The sequence below is a fragment of the Periophthalmus magnuspinnatus genome, chromosome 4 (genome assembly GCF_009829125.3).
Source record: "Periophthalmus magnuspinnatus isolate fPerMag1 chromosome 4, fPerMag1.2.pri, whole genome shotgun sequence".
In the NCBI taxonomy this organism is placed as follows: Eukaryota; Metazoa; Chordata; class Actinopteri; order Gobiiformes; family Gobiidae; genus Periophthalmus; species Periophthalmus magnuspinnatus.
This window is the reverse complement of record NC_047129.1, coordinates 34,058,714-34,083,255: the sequence shown is the minus strand read 5'-3', so window position 1 is coordinate 34,083,255 and position 24,542 is coordinate 34,058,714. Positions and strand designations below refer to the sequence as shown.

The 24,542-nt window shown below is 45.8% G+C and overlaps 3 protein-coding genes across 3 annotated transcripts; 2 read left to right on the top strand and 1 right to left on the bottom strand.

Annotated features, from left to right (window-relative positions):
- Positions 1-998: 998 nt before the first annotated feature.
- On the bottom strand, positions 999-2,876 carry LOC129456182 (zinc finger protein 84-like). The gene is made up of 2 exons (XM_055221219.1): positions 2,813-2,876; positions 999-2,299 (listed from the first exon to the last, which is right to left on the bottom strand). Exon 2 carries the CDS (start codon positions 1,911-1,913, stop codon positions 1,320-1,322), a length of 594 nt encoding a protein of 197 aa, XP_055077194.1. The 5' UTR covers positions 1,914-2,299; positions 2,813-2,876; the 3' UTR covers positions 999-1,319.
- A 350-nt stretch (positions 2,877-3,226) lies between these two features.
- sgta (small glutamine rich tetratricopeptide repeat co-chaperone alpha) lies at positions 3,227-13,775 on the top strand. Its single transcript, XM_033965882.2, has 12 exons — positions 3,227-3,362; positions 5,052-5,200; positions 6,822-6,925; positions 7,425-7,515; positions 7,592-7,691; positions 7,771-7,875; positions 10,279-10,414; positions 10,647-10,709; positions 10,799-10,836; positions 11,401-11,505; positions 12,308-12,431; positions 12,541-13,775. The coding sequence occupies exons 2-11, from the start codon at positions 5,101-5,103 to the stop codon at positions 12,417-12,419; spliced, it is 954 nt and encodes a 317-aa protein (XP_033821773.1). The 5' UTR covers positions 3,227-3,362; positions 5,052-5,100; the 3' UTR covers positions 12,420-12,431; positions 12,541-13,775.
- A 458-nt stretch (positions 13,776-14,233) lies between these two features.
- On the top strand, positions 14,234-22,454 carry LOC117370430 (zinc transporter ZIP3-like). Its single transcript, XM_033965883.2, has 3 exons — positions 14,234-14,301; positions 17,713-17,968; positions 20,173-22,454. Exons 2-3 carry the CDS (start codon positions 17,762-17,764, stop codon positions 20,890-20,892), a joined length of 927 nt encoding a protein of 308 aa, XP_033821774.1. The 5' UTR covers positions 14,234-14,301; positions 17,713-17,761; the 3' UTR covers positions 20,893-22,454.
- The last annotated feature ends 2,088 nt before the right edge of the window (positions 22,455-24,542 follow it).

Here is a 24,542-nt window from a genome sequence, read left to right as displayed (position 1 = left end):
CTAGAATCATTTGGATTTCATCTTCTGGAGTTGTCAACCTCTACTGAACTAAATTAAAAGGTAATGGTTAACCTGAAGACTACCACTTGATGACATCACAAGGTGGAACAGAGCATTTTGAGCTTTGTCGATGTTACAGACTAATAATAAAGTGTGACTCAAACATGTGTGAATGAAACAAAACACAACTCCAGGTCTGTTTTTGAGGAGGGAACATTAGAACATGGATTAACGTGAGGTTTGTTTAACACAGGACCCTCTTCAAATGCCTCATATATTCTGATGTTGCCTGTTTTCCCGGTGTCTCCTCTTTTACACAATATATTTCCTTCTCATATTTATTTTTTTTCAAACAGTGACATCTGACTCAAACCAAGTCACTTTCAAAAGGTTTTATTCATCACAGGTATATGAGCACACAGCACCACACCTCGCTGTACAGAAACCTCCCCGTGGGTCTGCTGTGGGGCGGAGCCTCAGCAGGAATGAACCACAAAATACACATGAAAAAATTAGAAAAATCTGAAAACTCGTTAAACTCCGACTGAATATTTGAACTGAACAGTTCTGGCTGCACTTTGTAATATAAAAAATAATAAAAATGTGAAGAACTATGTCCTGTGTATTTAATCCATTCTTCTCCTTCTCCACATGATCATGACACGAGTTCAGTCTGGACACGGTGGACTTGGTTATAAAGGAGTGGGGCCTATGTGAAGTTGCGCCCCCTAGTGTTCAATTTACCCCAAAATAGTGTCACATGTTTGTGCATCGTTTGAGCATGACAGCCCCGCTCCACAGCTCATTTTGTGACCAGGAATTTTTAAAAGGATTGACATCCTTTTAGTAAAAATATATAATATATATTTTTAAGTAACAGTCCAATATGTAAAATAAACATATAACTCATGAAAGAAATGTCAAAACAATATAAAAACACACTGACCATAAACAGACACTAATGCAAGAGACTTGAAGTATTTAACCTGGGACCTGACTCAGACATGACATATGTGAACTGCAAAACAGTGGCTCAGTGGTAGAGCAGTGATCCCCCCCCAACCTGAAGGTTAGAAGATTGATTCCTGCTCGGGTCGAGTTCTGTCGTTGTGTCCTTATGCACACATTGCCTAGTATCAATGAGATGTGTGTGTTTGTGGGAGAGGCTGACGGCCCCGGGGCAGCTGTGGCTACAGTAGTATCTGTCGAGTGAATGAATATTGCTCTGTAAAGCTCTTTGAATGTCCTGAAAGATGATGTATAAATCCAATGTATTATTATTATTATTATAAAACCAGGGCTTATCCTGTGTCTGAGCCTCAGTTTCCTGCTCTGTCCAGTGTTCTGTCTCCTGTTCTTTCTTCTATGTGGCTCTTCATGTGATTTTCTATGTCGTTTTTACAGAGAAAGCTTTTCTGACACAAGGAGCAGCTGTAGAGACACAGTTGGTTTGCACTTGACTCTGTACTATGTGAGCTGGCCTCTCCGGGTTTTGGCCCCAACCTTGGGTCATTCCACGGCCCCACCCTTCGGGCATTTAGTGGTCCCACCCTTCGGTCGTTCAGTGGCCCCACCCTTCGGTCGTTCAGTGACCCCACCCTTCGGTCGTTCAGTGACCCCACCCTTCGGTCGTTCAGTCCCACAGGCCTCTTGTCTCTGTGCGTCCCCACATGTTTGAGGTAGATGTCTCTGCGTGTGAATCCTCGGGCACACAGCGAGCATCGATACGGCATGATTCCAGTGTGAGTGCACATGTGGACCTTCAGGTGGGCGTTCTGTGTAAAGCCTTTGTTACAAACTGGACAGCTGAAAGGTTTCTCCCCCGTGTGAACCACAGAGTGCCTCTTTAAAAGTGAACGCCCGGTGAAGACCTTCCCACAGACGAGGCATCGGTGTTCTCTGACTCTGTTCATTGAAAAGTCATGGTCCAGTATAAACTGCTCATAACCCTCTCTGACGTCTTCGGTCTGTATGTGTCTGGCTGAACTGGATGTTTCTCCCCAGTCTTCACTGTTGTCGGTGGAGTAGCCGTTTTGCTGAAAATTATCAAAGTTAAAATCCACAGACTCTGGCTCTTGTTTTGGTTCTTTGGACACTTCCTCTTGAGTTTTGTCTGTTTCATTTTCACTGATTGTGCTTAGAATCTGATGCAGCTCAGACGGTTCCTTCTCCAGCTCCTCGCTCTTCACCTGGACAACTGTAAGGTCTAAAGTTTCAGTCGGATTTTCCTCCTTCGGTTTCTCTAAAACACAGAGAGGAGGCGAAGTGTTGTTGGGACTGCTGCATTTTATCTTCACATCTGTCAAACAGAAAAATACATTGAGTTCTTCCAGTTATAAATGCTAGTTGTATTTCAGCTTAACGTGTCCTAAGTAGGGACACACCCATACGATACTGCTATTAGATATCAGAAGGAGAATTTGCTTGGTTCCATATTATCAGTTCAGCTAATACAGACTGATGTTGGCCCAGAATGTCTTATGATGTTTGAAGTTTATTCATACAAAGCTGTCCTGTAGTTAATTGCAGGGTAAATAACAGACAACTGGATCCATTTTGTAATTGGATAACTGTGTTTTGAGGGGAGAGGTCATTTTCAGTCCCTACATGGATAATGGTTCATATTGGGTGGAGGTCTGGCAGTATCATTTTCCTGTTTTATTATATAATGGGACAATGTAAGATACATTTAAGGAGGAGGGAGGCCTTTTTCCACCAGTGTGCATGCATATAATAATAATACCTAGCACATTTATACAATACAAAAGTAGCCAGCCTGATGGTACGCACCCTGTGTCCTGTGGAGCCGGACTTGTGGGCTGAGAGTCGAGTCCAGGAGCCGCTGTTTCCTCTGGTTCTCCTCTTTGGAGCGGCTCAGTTCCTCCTCATACTCCGCTATTGTTCTTTCAAACAGCGCAAAGATCTCGTCCGCAGCCGCAGTCAGCCGCTCTGTCACCAGTGCTCTCAGTGTGCGCCTCTTTTCAAACATCCTACGAACCTGTTTTGGACTAAAGGCAGATCCTCACGCGCCTGTTAGCTTAGCAACTGTGCAAAGTGCCGTTTCGCCACAATTAAGTCTAAATATTTATACAAAGCCTATTTAGAAAGCATTAATAGTCTTAAATGCGTTTCACACCCATTTATTACTGTATTAGAAACTCTATAGAACAACTTTAGACCAAAAACTACCAAACAAAAACAAACCCGCTGGAGTGGGCAGAGGTGTCGCGCGTTGATGACGTCACACGCTCGCGTCCAGCGCTAAGTAGCTAGAAGATTCGAAGAGCAAAGCAAGAAAGTGGCTATCTGACGTTTTCTTTTCGCTTTTCGCTGCTTTTCGGGATTCCAGCCAAAGACAGCGGGTAGGTGCGACTCTTTATCCGGCCCCTGTCCACGTCCCGGGACCATCTGGAGGTTTGTGAAGCGGATGAAAGACTTAAAACAATAGTTAGCGCGTTAGCATTTAGCATGGTGCTGGAAACACGTCATGCCAGGCTCTTTTCAAACTGGGGCAAAACTCACGTTGAATTGGCCTCGTTCTAATCAAACGCGCAGAACAAACAAAGGACTTATTCACTTAACGAGTCACAAGTGCGTAATCTGATCTCACGGGCAACAACAACGAGCCTTTCCACTTTTCACCTATAAATAGTAACGAGGCATGTGTCATTGTGAGCCTCCTGCACACGCTCATCTCCCTCTGATTGTGGAGGATTTTACTGTGCAGAAAGAGTAGGTTTTCTTGGATAAAGCAAAAATGTCAGTCACATTTTGTTTTTTTGGTAATAAAAATGAATGGTTTTGATAAAATTACTGCCAAATTAATGAACCATGTTACTCAGTAAGTTTGTTTTTATACATAGTTTATGCTAACTAATATTGTTTATCCAACTGTGCAGCTCAACACTGATCTGTTTTGCAAATTTTGAATAACATTTGAAAATGTAGTCACTCAAATATTCACATAAATACTCAAAATTGGGAAGAAGTAGAAATATTTTTTCTAATTTCCGCTCCAGGTGTGTGTAGATCTGAAATCTTCAAACTTTTATCCACTTTTTATGCCAGACCTAAACAATAACCAATAACAACTGTAAAGATGAAATCACCACATTCCACAGGTCAATAATACTGAGACGGAGGACAGTTAAAATGAATATTGTTAAGATGCAGATTTGTGTTGAAATACACTTTGTGGGTTTACTCTACTCACTGATAGAAATGACCAGGTTCAGCATATGTGCATTTACATTTTGGATGTTTCATGTGTAAGTTTTCAAACCCTGGAATCCAGAAACCATCAATACAGAGTTTATGACTGATGTAAAGATGATGCTTGACTGATTTGGTCTCATTACTAACTGTTGACGGCTTATTCAGAACACGACTGAGTAGACACATTTTAAAAGGACTGGGTATTCGCAAGGACCTCAGGATGTTTAATCTGATGTAGAGTTACAACAGTAAAAGGGTTTTAAGAGTTGTGATGTTTTTTGTTATGATGAAAAACAAAACACACTGGATGTTCATGTCCACGATGGCCTTACTATGAAAAGACAAGTGATTTATTAAAAACCCTTTTTTTCCAGGGCTGCAATTTTTAAGAAGATAATGGTTTTTTTTTTAAACATTAACGCTGCTGCAGGGTCGTTACACTAGTACTGTTACATGAACTGCTGAGCCAGGAAACCATCACAGTCTCTTGTTGTTTTGATACTTTGAGCCTAGATCTTTTTCAGATATCACAGGCTGAAGGAAACCTCTTGAAAGCCCAAGTTTAGCTCTTCTGAGATTATTTTTTTCATGGCCAATGCGGATTGTTTAGAATCCAGAGCAAATGTTTGCTGAGAAGGCCTGCTGATATTTTTGAACCAATTATGTGATTTGTAAATTTACTACAAACTCAAACACATCTCTTTTTTACCACAAACCTAAGCAGCAGTTCGGTTAAAACGAAATATTGGTCTATCTTTTGTCTTTAGGCTCCCAGACTCTAGACCGAGAACTAACCCAGAATCTGCCCAGGACTAAATACTTGCATTTTCCCTCAGGTCTCCTCACCCTGTGTTCTAGCTCACTCGGAGCCCTCCTCCTGGGATCATGTCGGACACAAAGCGCCTGGCCTTCTCCATCCTCCAGTTCCTCCATGACCAGCTGCATTCTGGCAGCCTGACGTCCGACGCCAAGGAGAGTCTGGAGGGTGAGTCCTGCGCCATGTGACCAGGAGAAATGACACTATCCACGAGTAAACGCTTACACGACCAGTCAAACGTTTGGACTCCAGTTTCATTTATGTTTCTTCTTTATTTCCATGATTATTCATACTGTAGATTCTCACTGAAGCATCAAAACTATGACACATGTGAATGTAGTGAACAAAAATAAACTCAATAACACAAAGCTTGTTTTAGGTTTTAGATTAAAAAAATATTCTTTACCCATTGCTTTGACCCTGTTCACACTTTTGTCGTGTCCTGACTGAGGCTCAGCTGAATTGAAAACCATTTCAGGGACTTCATCATGAATCTGAGAGAAGACAAGGGTTTGAGCTGCACAACGAGAGACTCTTAGGATCTGAATATGAAATATAAAACATTTAGAGAGTTTTTCCCTTTATTTCCTTTACTACATAATTCCATATATCTGGCTTCATAAACTTGATGTCTCTCGTTCATATCTAAAATGTAGACAGTAGTAAACATAAAGAATAATATTTAATGAGGAGGTTTGTCCAAATGTTTCACTGGTTGTGTAAAACTAAACTAAACTGACGCTGTAAACGTCAGCATCAGTTAAAGTCGAGAAAACCTGAGGGCCTTTTTCTAAATGTGTCATAAATCACATTATAGTGTCTATGGTTTACTATGATAATAATAATAATATTAATCTATGATTAATGTTAAACCCTCCACAACAAAAGTGATTTTATTTTACAGCTCATCAAATAAAAGGTCTAAGTATTGATCCAAGAATATGATGCTCATCTTTTATTTATTCAGAGACATTACATAAAATCAATTTGATGAGGTTTTAACCATTTCATAAGAGTGTTCCCTGATCTTTAGCTCACCCTCACTTATTTTTATTTTGTATTGTGAAGTAAAACAGGGAAACAACTGCAGTTTTGAGCAGAAAGTGACTGCACCTGTTTCTGATTTGAAGCTGAGTCAGTTTAGATCAGTGTTGCTGTTTAAAACTAAAATATGCATAAATCTTCATAAATCCTTATTTAACATTTTGTTAATTGTAAACTAAATCCATTTCCTTCTCATCCGGGGCCGGGTCGTGGGGGCAGCAGTCTAAGCAGGGAATCCCAGACTTCCCTCACCCCAGACACGTCTTCCAGCTCCTCTGGTGGGACCCGACGCGTTCCCTGGCCAGCCGAGAGACATAGTTCCTCCAGTGCGTCCTAGGTCCTCCCCGCGGCCTCCTCCTGGTGGGACATGCCTGGAACATCTCCACAGGGAGGCGTCAGTGAGGCACCCTGAACAGTTTAATACTAACTACAAGAGAAACATTATTTAAATCTCACTGTAAATATAACTTTGAGAGAGCGAATGAGAAGAGAAAATGATTCAGTCTTATCTGTCCCCTTTAAACAATAGATTCATATAAGAATACAGAATAAAAATGTAACGTTAGATCAGGTTCCCTCTATTAAACTCTCTGTAGGTGCAGTCACGGCTTTGACCCGATAGTGTTGTGTTGCGTCTTGTGTCTTGTTATCTTTGGGCAGTTCTGGGAGTTCCTGTATCCACCCGTCTCTGCAGCGCCCTGATGCTGGAGAAACGCTTCATTTAAACCCGTTGTTGTTGTTTCAGTGGCCGTCCAGTGTTTGGAAACCGCGTACGAGATCTCCACTGACGATCAGAGTCTGGCTGTGCCCATGACGCTACCGGAAATCTTCAACGACGCCACAGCCAAGGTGAGCTGACCCGGGTCTGACTTTTACTGTCCACTCACTGTTTGTGCGAGCTGATGATGCGAACCTCAAAAATATGCAGCGTTTACCTTACTTTATATTCAGACACTCATTTTAAATATATAATTATGTGATTATATAAATGTTCGTTCAGTCCGTAAGCGTCCTCTTGTTTAATGGGCCGGGGCGGTGGAGCAGTGGTAAAAGCATTGCCCACCAACCAAAGAGTCAGTGATTCAAATCTTGCCTTGTGCTAATGTGAACTATAGGCCCAGAATGTCACTGAGCCACTGAGACAATTATCACATTACAAACGCTAAAACTGTCTGGGTTATTAGAATTTCTACCTTAACAACAAAATATATCACATCTTTTTATGCGAAAAACCTAAATAAATGTTACGAAATGCACCAGATTCTCAGTTTAGCCGTTCTTTTTTTAAAAATCGTGACTTTGAACGATAAGATTAACGTGTTCTTCTTTAATATCTTTTTACCTCCAGTTCCCAGCGCAGTCTCAGGCCAACAACAACGCAACCCCCAACTGTTTAAGCGATGAGCAGAGAGCGGAGGCCGAAGCGCTCAAGTCAGAAGGTACGGAGCGCTCCCGGTGTGACTGTGGCAGAGTGGTTAGCTTCTTGCAGTAATGTTCTGTTAAATGTTTTTGAAGGAAATGAACAGATGAAAGTGGAGAATTATTCGGCTGCAGTGGAGTTCTACTCACAGGCCATCGCCCTCAACCCTCAGAACGCTGTGTACTACTGCAACAGGTGAGGAGAGCTGCAAAGTATTAGTAGTACTAGTGTGTATGTGTATGTAGTAGTGATATGTTTTGTTGTCTCTCCTCAGAGCGGCCGCCCTCAGTAAACTGGGGAACTACGCAGGAGCAGTACAAGACTGTGAACAGGCCATCAACATAGACCCCAAATACAGCAAAGCATACGGACGCATGGGGTAAGGAGCGGAGCTGGAGACTTGTTTTTTTGCTTCATTCAAACAGGCTTAAAAAAATAAATCCTGCATACGTTTCTCAAACTGAAAAAACACTGTTCCACTTTGTGATGTCATCATGTGGTGATACAGGAAATGTTCCACTGTGTTTTTAAACTCCACACACCTTCACTAGAATCATTTGGATGATTTCAGTCCTGGAAGTTATAATCTCGACTGAACTAAAGGTAAAAGGAGCTGTTCACCTGAAAACTACCACTTGATGACATCACAAAGTGGAACAGAGCATTTTGAGCTCTCCTCCGTCGTCTCTCCTCCGTCGTCTCTCCTCCGTCGTCTCTCCTCCGTCGTCTCTCCTCCGTCGGCTCCTCTGTCGCCTCTCCTCTGTCGTCTCTCCTCTGTCGTCTCTCCTCTGTCGCCTCTCCTCTGTCGTCTCTCCTCTGTCGCCGCTCCTCTGTCGTCTCTCCTCCGTCGTCTCTCCTCCGTCGTCTCTCCTCCGTCGTCTCTCCTCCGTCGTCTCTCCTCCGTCGTCTCTCCTCCGTCGTCTCTCCTCTGTCGCCTCTCCTCTGTCGTCTCTCCTCCGTCGTCTCTCCTCCGTCGCCTCTCCTCTGTCGCCTCTCCTCTGTCGCCTCTCCTCTGTCGTCTCTCCTCCGTCGTCTCTCCTCTGTCGGCTCCTCTGTCGGCTCCTCTGTCCCCTCTCCTCTGTCCCCTCTCCTCTGTCCCCTCTCCTCTGTCGTCTCTCCTCTGTCGCCTCTCCTCTGTCGTCTCTCCTCTGTCGCCTCTCCTCTGTCGCCTCTCCTCTGTCGCCTCTCCTCTGTCGCCTCTCCTCTGTCGCCTCTCCTCTGTCGCCTCTCCTCTGTCGCCGCTCCTCTGTCGGCTCCTCTGTCGGCTCCTCCTCTGTCCCCTCTCCTCTGTCGTCTCTCCTCTGTCGCCTCTCCTCTGTCGCCTCTCCTCTGTCGCCTCTCCTCTGTCGCCTCTCCTCTGTCGCCTCTCCTCTGTCGCCTCTCCTCTGTCGCCTCTCCTCTGTCGCCTCTCCTCTGTCGCCTCTCCTCTGTCGCCTCTCCTCTGTCGCCGCTCCTCTGTCGGCTCCTCCTCTGTCGGCTCCTCCTCTGTCCCCTCTCCTCTGTCGCCTCTCCTCTGTCGCCTCTCCTCTGTCGCCTCTCCTCTGTCGCCTCTCCTCTGTCGCCGCTCCTCCTCTGTCCCCTCTCCTCTGTCCCCTCTCCTCTGTCGTCTCTCCTCTGTCCCCTCTCCTCTGTCGTCTCTCCTCTGTCGTCTCTCCTCTGTCGTCTCTCCTCTGTCGCCTCTCCTCTGTCGCCGCTCCTCCTCTGTCCCCTCTCCTCTGTCGTCTCTCCTCTGTCGTCTCTCCTCTGTCGTCTCTCCTCTGTCGTCTCTCCTCTGTCGTCTCTCCTCTGTCGTCTCTCCTCTGTCGCCTCTCCTCTGTCGCCTCTCCTCTGTCGCCGCTCCTCTGTCGCCGCTCCTCTGTCGCCGCTCCTCTGTCGCCGCTCCTCTGTCGGCTCCTCTGTCGGCTCCTCTGTCGGCTCCTCTGTCGGCTCCTCTGTCGGCTCCTCTGTCGGCTCCTCTGTCGGCTCCTCTGTCGCCTCTCCTCTGTCGCCTCTCCTCTGTCGCCTCTCCTCTGTCCCCTCTCCTCTGTCGTCTCTCCTCTGTCGTCTCTCCTCTGTCGCCGCTCCTCTGTCGCCGCTCCTCTGTCGCCGCTCGTCTGTCGCCGCTCGTCTGTCGCCGCTCGTCTGTCGCCGCTCGTCTGTCGCCGCTCGTCTGTCGTCTCTCCTCTGTCGTCTCTCCTCCGTCGGCTCCTCTGTCGTCTCCTCTGTCGTCTCTCGTCTGTCGTCTCTCGTCTGTCGCCGCTCCTCCGTCGCCTCTCCTCCGTCGGCTCCTCTGTCGGCTCCTCCGTCGGCTCCTCCGTCGGCTCCTCCGTCGTCTCTCGTCTGTCGGCTCTCCTCCGTCGTCTCTCCTCCGTCGTCTCTCCTCCGTCGTCTCTCCTCCGTCGTCTCTCCTCCGTCGGCTCTCCTCCGTCGGCTCTCCTCCGTCGCCTCTCCTCTGTCGCCGCTCCTGTGTCGCCTCTCCTGTGTCGCCTCTCCTCTGTCGGCTCCTCTGTCGCCTCTCCTCTGTCGGCTCCTCTGTCGGCTCCTCTGTCGCCTCCTCTGTCGCCTCCTCTGTCGCCTCCTCTGTCGCCTCTCCTCTGTCGGCTCCTCTGTCGCCTCTCCTCTGTCGGCTCCTCTGTCGCCTCCTCTGTCGCCTCTCCTCTGTCGGCTCCTCTGACGCCTCTCCTCTGTCGCCTCCTCTGTCGCCTCCTCTGTCGGCTCCTCTGTCGCCTCTCCTCTGTCGCCTCCTCTGTCGCCTCCTCTGTCGGCTCCTCTGACGCCTCTCCTGTCGTTGTATTTCGTGCAGTTTGGCGTTGGCGAGTCTGAACAAACACACAGAGGCCGTGGGCTACTACAAGAAAGCCCTGGAACTGGATCCAGACAACGAGACCTACAAATCCAACCTGAAGATCGCAGAGGACAAAATGGACACCTCCAGCCCGGTCAGAGCCAGATGCCCTCCCCTCCTCCCATATCCCTGTGTGTCAGATGCCCTCCCCTCCTCCCATATCCCTGTGTGTCAGATGCCCTCCCCTCCTCCCATATCCCTGTGTGTCAGATGCCGTTCATGCACCATCAGTGTTTGAATTGTTTTGTAGAAATCAAACTGTTTTCTAGTGCAGTGTACAGAGGATTTAAACTGTAAATATTTAAATGCTCTTTTTGTTTCTTCAGACGGCGGGAATGGGAGGGGTCGATCTGGCCGGTCTCCTCAGTAACCCCGGCTTCATGAACATGGTGAGTGTCCTGGTCAGAAGCTCCAGAGTCTGTTCTCAAATTTGTATAAAAATAAAAACAGAATTCAATCTTTTGTATAATTCGTTCAGGCGTCGACTTTGATGAACAACCCTCAGGTCCAGCAGCTGTGAGTAACTTTGTGAGATCTTATTAAACTGCACATTCAGAACTGATTTCTCTGAGAACTGCTTTACACGGCCAACTCCTGTGACCCCTGTGTCCCCCGAGAGGACAGCCTTTTGTCTTTTCATTACATTATCACGTGCTTAGTGCACTGAGTTATGAAAACAAAGGCATCTAAACTATGGCCCACAAGTGATGGGCTCCTGGTTCAGCGTCTGTTTTTTACAAAAACCTTCATAAAAGTAAATGTATGAGCCACGTGTTTGCAAGAGTTTTGTAAATATTTCTAGTTAATGTGTGAAGTGTCTCTCCTACACAATCATACTGCTAGAAGTCTCCCATCCAAGACCTAGACCAGGCCCAGCTCTGCTTCAGAGAGCTGTTGAGATCAGGCTTCAACAACGAGGTGTGGCCCTCAGTAGTAGTAATATAAAATGTGTATATACACAGTGATATCAGCATTTGCTGAGGTTGGAGGCCTCTGTATTTGTGAAACATCAGTGAAACATCAATGAAACATCAGTGAAACATCAGTGAAACATCAGTGAAACTTTCCTTGTTACCACAGAATGTCGGGAATGATGTCCGGAGCCATGGGAGGAGCACCTGGACCCGGACCTGCAGCGGCGGCGGCCTCAGCTTCGTCAGGCGACCTGAGCGGACTCATCCAGGCGTGAGTCCACAGGGTTTACGTCAGGACTCTCTGGGTCTGATGAGGTTTACGTCAAGACTCTGGGTCTGATGAGGTTTACGTCAGGACTCTGGGTCTGATGAGGTTTATGTCAGGACTCTCTGGGTCTGAGGTTTATGTCAGGACTCTCTGGGTCTGATGAGGTTTATGTCAGGACTCTGGGTCTGATGAGGTTTATGTCAGGACTCTCTGGGTCTGAGGTTTATGTCAGGACTCTCTGGGTCTGATGAGGTTTATGTCAGGACTCTCTGGGTCTGATGAGGTTTACGTCAGGACTCTCTGGGTCTGATGAGGTTTATGTCAGGACTCTGGGTCTGAGGTTTATGTCAGGACTCTCTGGGTCTGAGGTTTATGTCAGGACTCTCTGGGTCTGATGAGGTTTATGTCAGGACTCTGGGTCTGATGAGGTTTATGTCAGGACTCTCTGGGTCTGATGAGGTTTATGTCAGGACTCTGGGTCTGATGAGGTTTATGTCAGGACTCTCTGGGTCAGAACAGAATAAAGAGAATAGAAAGTGAATTCAGTACAAAAGCATGTTCATGTTAATTTAGTTTCTTACTGTGGAATATTCTCCATGTTCTTAAGTATGACTTTAACTTTCTATTTCCATGGAATCATGCAGCTGACATGTCACATCCTGAAAGTTACATACTGTACCTTTAAGAACCCATGTAGACGATATTCTGTTGTTTGCAGACAAAATTATAATGCTTATGAAGTTACACCCGATGCTTTTTATAAATTGTGAATATTCTAATTTCGATTACTCTCTGTGTCCTCCAGGGGTCAGCAGTTTGCACAACAGATGCAGCAGCAGAATCCAGAACTCATCGAACAATTGAGGAGTCAGATCCGAAACCGAACGCCAAGCGCGAGCAATGAGGAGCAGCCATGACCCCGACAAGAGGTGAGAGCGCACAGGCTAACCACTCTGCCACACCAGGAGAGAGCAGGAGTCAAACCAACAACCTCCAGACTGAGAGGAGGACTCTGACGACTCTTCTCCTCTTTTTCAGATTGGACCATTTCAAAGCCGAAGTCGTCTTTTTGCAGATTTGGACTCCGGGGGGCGTAGTTTCCATCTCTGTATATTTCCCGCATGAAGAGAGCGTTGAGAAGGAGCCTGTGTGGTTTTTGAGGACAGCGTTCAGCGCTTTGAATGTCCACTCTCTCATTTTAATACGACTAAACTCATGATGAAACACATATTTAACTCCAAATGTTTTCTTTAAAAACTACACAGTGGAAGTGCTTCTCTGAGCTGTCTGCAGATGTCCTGGTTTATGTGTGAGTGACGCGTGAATGTGAACGAGTGAATAGAGGCAGAGGTCTCCAGTTTGAAAAATTAAAATGCATCTCAAGATTTTACACCTGTCTCAATGTCTCCCACTGTTTTTTTTTCTGTTAAAGGTCCACTACGGAACTTTTCCAGTGGAGGGATCACAATTGTTTGTATAAAGGTAGACGCTGCCATGTAGTGTTGTCACGATACTAAAATTTCAAACTCTATTTCGTTACCAAGTGTTGTACACAGGGGCGGCGCCAGGGAGAACTGGAGGGGGCACGAGCCGCCCCTGGAACGGCCAATGCCCCAGAACCGCCAAAGATTTTGCCCCATTTTCATCGCACAACTCAACTCAAACATGGTGTACGGTGGGGGGTACGCTCCATTGTTAAAGGCTCTAAATTAACATGTGTAGTGAGCACCCACACTGGAGCCCGTAGCCCCCCCTTTAGCTGCTCCAACCATAAATGTCTGGCTCCGCCCCTGGTTGTAGAATAAACTGTAGTAACCCGAGAGTTAAGAGAAGAGATGTGATGCTGGAGTTTTAGTTTAGTTGCCATGAGAACAGGACCTAGCCCGCGGATACATGAACCCTCAACACACAGTGACTGTTGTCTATTCTAGTACAGTCCCGTCTGGCTATGCTTCCAATGTAGGGAGTATTATACCTCTGATGACGTAAGCCGGGATGAGAAGGACTGAGCTGCAGTGAGCGCCTCGGTACAGCACAGAAATGGTACTTCTCTAACACTAAGGAATAGATACTTCCCACTGTGAGTAAGTTTACGAGTGACAAAAGCTTTAAGTTGACATTGTGATTTAAACATTTGTGTTTCTTGCTCTTGATATGATTTTAGTTTGGATCGTGTTTGTGTCTGTTTAAAATGTCCAGATTTTGTGCATTATTTGATGTTTTGTCACGTTCACCAAAATTATAAATCAGATACGTCCTGACTGTTATTCTTTAAGTGAGTCTTACTTGAGCAGTACTTTTCCGCAATACTTTACTTTTTACTTGAGTGATTTCTTGGACCACCACTTTGTACTACTTTGTAATATTCTGAAGTAACAATACTCTTACTTGAGTACAAGGTTTGGCTACTCTACCTCCCATCTCTACAAACCTTTACACTACAGAAATAATTTAGATCAGACTTTCTCTTAAGTATATTTTTCTCGTACTTTTTTATTATTTTGAATGTAAAATGTTGAAATATGCCTCAGGTTGTTTTAAATTTAACTCAATATATAAATAATTTAATATTTTCTATTTCTTTCAATTAAATTAGCATGATTTTGTATTAGTGCATTTTAAGTACAAACGTAAATGGATCTGAGTTAGTATTAAAAAGAAAAAAGATTTGTAAACATTAGAGCGGCTACGTCACTGCGCTGTTGACCAATCAGACGCGCCCAGCTGGAGAGACGCGGAAGTGTCTCTGTCTTTGCACCTGCTCCACTTCAGGAAACGGACCAGAGTTCGTTTTTACAGGTAATAACACCGCAGTTACACGTGTGTTCTGCGTATCTTTATCTTTACTACATTTGTATATGGCATTTTTTATGTTTTTAGTCGCGTTCTTTATTGAGACCGCACTTTAGCACCTGAAGCTAACTGAGCTAACAGCAACAAAGCATCAAACTAACGCTGCGACACCGGAAGTGTTTATAGACTGGATTTACTCTGGAGAAATCTAAGATCATATTTATAAAGATGTGAGGAGCGGAGGCAGAAGAAAAGAGGATGTAAAAGTATATAATGAGACGGGACATGAAGTTAGAGAGTACGGGGGAGGAGCAGAGGAGGAGAAGAGGAACAGAGGATGAAGAAGAGCAGATGGAGCAGAGGTTGAAGAAGAGCACAGGGGAGGAGCAGAGCAGAGGATGAAGAAGAGCACGGGGGAGGAGCAGAGGAGCAGATGGAGCAGAGGATGAGAAGAGCACAGGGGAGGAGCAGAGCAGAGGATGAAGAAGAGCACGGGGGAGGAGCAGATGGAGCAGAGGATGAAGAAGAGCACAGGGGAGGAGCAGAGCAGAGGATGAAGAAGAGCACAGGGGAGGAGCAGAGCAGAGGATGAAGAAGAGCACAGGGGAGGAGCAGAGCAGAGGATGAAGAAGAGCACGGGGGAGGAGCAGAGGAGCAGATGGAGCAGAGGATGAGAAGAGCACAGGGGAGGAGCAGAGCAGAGGATGAAGAAGAGCACGGGGGAGGAGCAGAGCAGAGGATGAAGAAGAGCACGGGGGAGGAGCAGAGGAGCAGATGGAGCAGAGGATGAGAAGAGCACAGGGGAGGAGCAGAGGATGAAGAAGAGCACGGGGGAGGAGCAGATGGAGCAGAGGATGAAGAAGAGCACAGGGGAGGAGCAGAGCAGAGGATGAAGAAGAGCATGGGGGAGGAGCAGAGGAAGAGAAGAGCAGAAGATGAAGAGGAGCAGATGGAGCAGAGGATGAAGAAGAGCACAGGGGAGGAGCAGAGGAGGAGAAGAGCACAGGGGAGGAGCAGAGGAGAGGGTCAGAGGAGCAGATGGAGCAGAGGATGAAGAAGAGCAGAAGATGAAGAGGAGCAGATGGAGCAGAGGAGGAGAAGAGCAGAAGATGAAGAGGAGCAGAGGATGAAGAAGAGCACAGGGGAGGAGTAGAGGAGAGGGTTAGAGGAGCAGAGGATGAAGAAGAGCACAGGGGAGGAGCAGAGGAGGAGGAGCAGAAGATGAAGAGGAGCAGACGGAGCAGAGGATGAAGAGGAGCAGGTTAAGAGCAGAGGATCAGATGGAGAAGATACAGAGAGACAGGGTCAGATGGAGCAGAGGTTGCAGAGTGTGTCAGATGCCCTCCCTGTGTGTCAGATGCCCTCCCTGTGTGTGTCAGATGCCCTCCCAGTGCGTCAGATGCCCTCCCTGTGCGTCAGATGCCCTCCCTGTGTGTGTCAGATGCCCTCCCTGTGTGTCAGATGCCCTCCCTGTGCGTCAGATGCCCTCCCTGTGCGTCAGATGCCCTCCCTGTGTGTGTCAGATGCCCTCCCTGTGTGTCAGATGCCCTCCTGTGTGTGTCAGATGCCCTCCCTGTGTGTCAGATGCCCTCCCAGTGCGTCAGATGCCCTCCCTGTGCGTCAGATGCCCTCCCTGTGTGTGTCAGATGCCCTCCTGTGTGTGTCAGATGCCCTCCCTGTGTGTCAGATGCCCTCCCTGTGTGTGTCAGATGCCCTCCCTGTGTGTCAGATGCCCTCCCTGTGTGTCAGATGCCCTCCTGTGTGTGTCAGATGCCCTCCCTGTGTGTCAGATGCCCTCCCTGTGTGTCAGATGCCCTCCTGTGTGTGTCAGATGCCCTCCCTGTGTGTCCATGAGGTCTTATTGTGTGTAAACCTGTTAACCCTGTAGCTTAGACGCTACAAACATGTTGAGAAACACATGGGATTCTTGGAATAATTTAAAGTTCAGATTTCAGTCTCTTTGTGGTGTGAATGCTGCTGGACGGGTTTAAAATGTGAACTCTGAACATAAAGTGCAATTCTAATTGTCACAATGTTTGTCTAAAAAATGACAGCTCCTTATGGGGCTGTAATGAAAACCAGACACTAATCGATACTAAAACTAATATCAAAACTAGATACACATTTTTCTCAGGTTATGATACTAAAAAAAGTCCCACTGACAAATATCACTCTCTCCTGAATCTGTTTATACTGAAGTGTCTGTGTGTTTCACAAGTGTAAGACACATAGACCAGTACACACCATGGACCAGTGTGAACTACAGCACACTGAAGATAACACACATTTAACACACAGATAACACACAGATAACACACAGAGAACACACAGAGAACACACAGAGAACACACAGAGAACACACAGGTAACACACAGATAACACACAGGTAACACACAGAGAACACACAGGTAACACACAGATAACACACAGATAACACACAGATAACACACAGATAACACACATTTAACACACAGATAACACACAGATAACACACAGATAACACACAGAGAACACACAGAGAACACACAGAGAACACACAGAGAACACACAGAGAACACACAGAGAACACACAGGTAACACACAGATAACACACAGGTAACACACAGAGAACACACAGGTAACACACAGATAACACACAGATAACACACAGATAACACACAGATAACACACATTTAACACACAGATAACACACAGATAACACACAGATAACACACAGATAACACACATTTAACACACAACACACAGATAACACACATTTAACACACAGCTAACACACAGCTAACACACAGATAACACACATTTAACACACAACACACAGATAACACACATTTAACACACAGATAACACACAGAGAACACACATTTAACACACAGCTAACACACAGCTAACACACATTTAACACACATTTAACACACAGATAACACACAGATAACACACATTTAACACACAACACACAGATAACACACATTTAACACACATTTAACACACAGATAACACACATTTAACACACAGATAACACACAGATAACACACATTTAACACACAGATAACACACATTTAACACACATATAACACACAGATAACACACATTTAACACACAGATAACACACAGATAACACACAGCTAACACACAGATAACACACAGATAACACACAGATAACACACAGATAACACGCGTATAACACACAGATAACACACAGATAACACGCGTATAACACACAGATAACACACATGGAATAGAACATAAAGAACAACATTTAATGTGGAACAGCACAGTATATTGTCTAAATTAAAAGTGTTTTATTATCATTGTGGTATCGGAATCGGTATCAAGTATCGAGTTTATTCCTTAGTATCGAAATCAAGTTTAAAATGTTCGTATTGTGACTGGTTCCTGACCCTGTCCTTCCTCCTCCAGGCCAGTAGGTGATGCAGTAGTGCTTTGGAGCAGGTGTCGGAGGCTCAGGATGCAGTTGTTGGTGGCCAAGCTGCTCGGCATGCTGGGATTGTTCGGGCTCATGCTGGGAGGAGTCCTGGTCCCCGTGCGCCTCCTGTTGGTGGACCATGATAAAGTGCAGAGGTACAGACGTTCACTGTCTCTGTGTAACGCCTTTGGAGGAGGCGTGTTCCTCGCAACGTGCTTCAATGCCCTGCTGCCGGCCGTCAGGGACAAGGTACTACTGCTACTACTACTAATACTACTACTGCTAATACTAGTACTACTACAAATGCTACTACTGCCACTGCTACTACATCTGCTACTGCTATTACTGCTACTACTACTGTAACTACCACCACTGCTTTTAAGTATTACTACTATTGTGAAATAATAAAAATGCCACTATTTGCACCACATTGTCCAGTCCATAAACGTCGTAGTTGAGCTGCCACAGGAAACGTGACAGAAAAATGAACCACAAACGCGCAGAAGTATCACCACATACTCTTTTTGAACACTCCACATTCATGTTTTTAATAAGGTCTTATTGACGATATACAAATGTTATACATCGTTTACTTTCTTACAAAGGTGCAACATGTTGTTTCCCATCATGCAGCAGTGGCCATGCCCCCCCCCCCCCCCCCCCCCCCGCAGCAAAGAGCAGGAGAGAGCGAACAGATCGTGACACAGGGCAGTGAACAAGAAACACTTTTGCTAAAGAAACACTATGGAAAACATTTTAGCGGGGATGAAAAGAAAGGCGGATATAGACGGAGGTAAAGTCACATGAAAAATAAGACGAGGAGGAGTCTGATGAAGCGTATTTAGCGCTTGGCTTCACCGTGACTCCGGTGGGACACGAGGACAGACCGGTGTCTGCTGTGGCAGTGGACAGTGTGAAGACAAATAAGTTAAGGCCCCACCTCATTACACCTCAGTCACGCTGATGAGACGCTGGAGTTTTTTCAGCGTAAACGTGCCAAATATTGCCAACAATCATCCCGCTTTGTAAATGTCACTTAAGGCAGCATATAAAGGTGGTGTACCAAATTGCTAAATTACTTGTTTTAATTTGATATTAATTTAATTTTAATGTATTATTTTGATATTTATTTAATTTAAATTTATTCATTTGATGTTTATTTAATTTTTGTTTTATTTTATTTGATATTTAATTAAATTTCATTATATCATTTCATTTCTTTTATTTTTTTCGGGGGGGGGGGGGGGGGGGGTTGTGTTTTGGTTACCTGTTTGGTTATCTGTTGGGTTATCTTTGGTTATCTGTGTGGTTATCTGTTTTGGTTATCAATATCACCCTGTCAGACTCTGTTTTGAACGCCGTTTAAGACTTTACAGGACTGCGTCAGACTCTTCTAGCATCTGCTCCAGACATCGCTTCAAACGCTACTCACTCGGCTCTGCTTTGAGTTTTGCTGAACGCAGCCTTTAAATGTATCGCTGTAAACGACAACAAAAATCTACAGAACGATCCCCGAGCCTCTGCACCTGCAACAGAACAGAAACCGACAGTCTTTATGTAGTCTTTATTTCAGAAAGTATACCCATTATATTACGTTTTTAATAGGACTGGTCCGTATCATGTTGTAAATCGATACCCGTCTAATTGTGGGAGGTGATACGAAAACTATTATACTGGAGAGTCCTGTATCGTATCAGGATGAAGTAACGTTCAGTGTGTGAGTGTGGTCCTGTGTTTTAAATAAGCGATGTGTGTTATGTGAGTTTAGCTGTGAGAGGTCGGGAGTCCGTAGGGCCCTTCCCGGTCGTACCGCGAGTTTAGCAGGGAGCGGGCAGAAGAATTGTGTCTTATTAATGTTCATATCATGATTTACAGACACAGTAGTGAAATAAAAACCCCAGAATCATGTAGAGCAGGGGTCTCAAACTCAAATTAGCCGGGGGCCGCAGGAGGCAGAGTCTGGGTGAGGCTGGGCTCATCAGGTATTTAAAATTTTCTCAAACGTCATCGCTTTTTTCAACGTACATGAGGAAATGTACCAATTCTTGTGTATTTTATGGATATACATCGTTATTTGTTGAATCTTTTGCGACGGGAGGACACAGCGCGAGACACATGGTAAAACCACACTAACATTAAACTTTCATATTGTCCTGCGGGCCACAAAATATCCTCTCGCGGGCCGCAATTGGCCCCCGGGCCGCGAGTTTGAGACCCCTGATGTAGAGGGTTAATACGAACATTTAAGACCAAAATGATGAGTCTGACAGCAGCAGGTACAGAGAGAGGGGACAGGAATTGTGCGACGCTCCTGTCTGGATCGCGGCGCTAGCAGGTCAGGTACGGCCATTTGCATCAACGGTCCACGGGTGAGACTGATGTTGTGACGGCGTTGCTTTTGTACTTTCCCTGCGGGGACGATAAACTCACTCTTCCTGTTTGTCGCTCCGCAGGTGTCGGAGGTGTTCTCGGAGCTGAAGCTGACCTCAGATTACCCTTTGGCTGAGACGATGATGATGCTCGGCTTCTTCCTCACCGTCTTCGTGGAGCAGTTGATTCTGACGTTCCGGAAAGAGCGGCCGTCGTTCATAAACCTGGAGACGTTTAACGCGGGCGGCTCGGAGGCGGGCAGCGACTCCGAGTATGACACGCCCTTCATCTCTGGCCCCGCCCCCCGACACCACGGACACTCCCACTTCGACCCCGCCCACCTCGCTAGTGCCGGGCCGTTGCGCTTGATTAGCCTCGTGCTAGCTCTCTCCGCGCACTCTGTTTTCGAAGGGCTAGCGCTCGGTTTACAGGACAACGGCTCCAAGTTGGGAAGCCTGTTTCTGGGCGTGGCCGTGCACGAGACGCTTGCCGCCGTAGCGCTCGGAGTTAGCATCGCGAAAGCCTCGTTGGCGATGAGAGACGCGGCTAAGCTAGGCGTGACGGTCAGCCTGATGATCCCGCTGGGCGTGGTGGTGGGGATTAGCATCGAGTCGGCGCAGACGTTAGCGGGGAGCGTGGTGTCCGTGGTGCTGCAGGGTTTGGCGGCGGGAACGTTTTTGTTTGTGACGTTTTTTGAGATTTTGTCGCGGGAGTTGGAGGATAAACAGGACCGGCTGCTCAAAGTGCTGTTTCTGGTCCTGGGCTACGGGACGTTAGCCGCGCTCGTTCTGGTCAAATGGTGACGACAAACAAAGCGACAAACTCTAAAATAAACCAAAGAAAGCAGCTAAAGCTCCACTGAGGGAATTCATTAAAGGGAACCTATTACGCAACTTTGTGAGGTTTTAATGTCGTTTCCTCGTCGCACACAGACCTGGAGCTGTGTTTTGCTTCATTCACACATGTTTAACACACAAACCTGCAGATTAAAACACTATTAAACACTCTGTTCCACCTTGTGATGTCATCATGTGGCAATACAGGAAGTGCTCCGTTGTGTTTTTAAACTCCACCTTCACTAGAATCATTTGGATGATTTTAGACCTTCAATTACAATCTCTACACAAAACAAAAACAAAAGTTATAAAAGGAGCTGTTAACAACTACCACTTGGTGACATCACAAAGTGGAACAGAGCGTTTTGAGCTTTGTAGATGTAACAGACTCATAATAAAGTAAATAAATAAACAAAACACAGGTCCAGGTCTGTTTTTGAGGAGAGAACAGCATTAGAACATGACTTAAAGCTCACAGGGGTCACTTTTTGCGTAATATGGGCCCTTTAAACAGACCTGAGAGCGGAGGGGCTGTGTGAAAGGGACAAGTCAAAGTTGCTGGTTCAAATCTGCCTTATTTCACATTCTTTATGGTAAATTGTCACATTTTTCTATAGCGCTTTTCCACCTTCAAGGCACACACTGAGGGCGAGGTGGGTTAAGTGTCTTGCCCAAGGACACAACGACAGCATTCATCCGTGTGAGCTAGAATCACACCGCCAACCTACGGATCAGTGGACAAACACTCTACCAACTGAGCCACTGTCCAACCTCTTTAGTGATGAATTTGAACAACACGCTTTCCTTATTCTGTACGCTTCTCCACAAATCTGACCCGTAACCTGCCGTTATGACGTCACCTGCTCGTATCCTTCGCCAGAAAAGCGACGTAGTGCAGCTTTAACGCGCGAGATTGTAGCTGCAGTCCCAGAGAGCACAGACACGTGATGATGATCTGAATGTGTCGTGTTCGCCGTTAATGCCCCAGAGACGTCAAATTCCCCCTGTTTCCTCTCACACAGCGCCCTCTGCTGGGACACTTTAACTGTGTCACGTACTGTATTTTATTATTATGTTAATGAAGTTTATTTAGACATAAAACTGAAGATACTTTGAGTGTAGAATGTTCTATAACCAACAGTGGAGCTAATAGAATCCTTAAGGTTTAGTTAAACTTCACTGTCCCTTAAATGTGTCCTCTGCATTTGACCCGTCCTTCAGTGTCTCTGGGTTAAATCAGGACGACCTTGGCTGGAGGATTTGACCCGTTCTGCGTGTTTTGGGTTGATTGGGAAATAAAAAAGTGCCAGTATTTGTGTACGACTTCCACTCCTGATGCCACAGAGTCACACGACATGAGCGTATTTGTTTTATTTATATTTTAAAGTTGATTGTTTTTTTTGTTTCGTTTACGAGAGGCTGGAGGTAATCCCACTTTTAATAATTACAGGCGCAGACAATCAGATGTTCACATAAATACCCCCTCTTTAATGCCCCACAGACATAAATACCCCCTCTTTAGACATAAATACCCCCTCTGTAATGCCCCACAGACATAAATACCCCCTCTTTAATGCCCCACAGACATAAATACCCCCTCTTTAATGCCCCACAGACATAAATACCCCCTCTTTAATGCCCCACAGACATAAATACCCCCTCTTTAATGCCCCACAGACATAAATACCCCCTCTTTAGACATAAATACCCCCTCTGTAATGCCCCACAGACATAAATACCCCCTCTTTAATGTCCCACAGACATAAATACCCCCTCTTTAATGCCCCACAGACATAAATACCCCCTCTTTAGACATAAATACCCCCTCTGTAATGCCCCACAGACATAAATACCCCCTCTTTAATGCCCCACAGACATAAATACCCCCTCTTTAATGCCCCACAGACATAAATACCCCCTCTTTAGACATAAATACCCCCTCTTTAATGCACCACAGACATAAATACCCCCTCTTTAATGCCCCACAGACATAAATACCCCCTCTTTAATGCCCCACAGACATAAATACCCCCTCTGTAATGCCCCACAGACATAAATACCCCCTCTTTAGACATAAATACCTCCTCTTTATTGCCCCACAGACATAAATACCCCCTCTTTAGACATAAATACCCCCTCTGTAATGCCCCACAGACATAAATACCCCCTCTTTAATGCCCCACAGACATAAATACCCCCTCTTTAGACATAAATACCCCCTCTTTAATGCCCCACAGACATAAATACCCCCTCTTTAATGCCCCACAGACATAAATACCCCCTCTTTAATGCCCCACAGACATAAATACCCCCTCTTTAGACATAAATACCCCCTCTTTAATGCCCCACAGACATAAATACCCCCTCTTTAATGTCCCACAGACATAAATACCCCCTCTTTAATGCCCCACAGACATAAATACCCCCTCTTTAGACATAAATACCCCCTCTGTAATGCCCCACAGACATAAATACCCCCTCTTTAATGTCCCACAGACATAAATACCCCCTCTTTAATGCCCCACAGACATAAATACCCCCTCTTTAGACATAAATACCCCCTCTGTAATGCCCCACAGACATAAATACCCCCTCTTTAATGCCCCACAGACATAAATACCCCCTCTTTAATGCCCCACAGACATAAATACCCCCTCTTTAGACATAAATACCCCCTCTTTAATGCACCACAGACATAAATACCCCCTCTTTAATGCCCCACAGACATAAATACCCCCTCTTTAATGCCCCACAGACATAAATACCCCCTCTGTAATGCCCCACAGACATAAATACCCCCTCTTTAGACATAAATACCTCCTCTTTATTGCCCCACAGACATAAATACCCCCTCTTTAGACATAAATACCCCCTCTGTAATGCCCCACAGACATAAATACCCCCTCTTTAATGCCCCACAGACATAAATACCCCCCTCTTTAGACATAAATACCCCCTCTTTAATGCCCCACAGACATAAATACCCCCTCTTTAATGCCCCACAGACATAAATACCCCCTCTTTAATGCCCCACAGACATAAATACCCCCTCTTTAGACATAAATACCTCCTCTTTATTGCCCCACAGACATAAATACCCCCTCTTTAATGCCCCACAGACATAAATACCCCCTCTTTAGACATAAATACCCCCTCTTTAATGCCCCACAGACATAAATACCCCCTCTTTAATGCCCCACAGACATAAATACCCCCTCTTTAGACATAAATACCCCCTCTTTAATGCCCCACAGACATAAATACCCCCTCTTTAATGCCCCACAGACATAAATACCCCCTCTGTAATGCCCCACAGACATAAATACCCCCTCTTTAGACATAAATACCCCCTCTTTAATGCCCCACAGACATAAATACCCCCTCTTTAATGCCCCACAGACATAAATACCCCCTCTGTAATGCCCCACAGACATAAATACCCCCTCTGTAATGCCCCACAGACATAAATACCCCCTCTTTAGACATAAATACCCCCTCTTTAATGCCCCACAGACATAAATACCCCCTCTGTAATGCCCCACAGACATAAATACCCCCTCTGTAATGCCCCACAGACATAAATACCCCCTCTTTAATGCCCCACAGACATAAATACC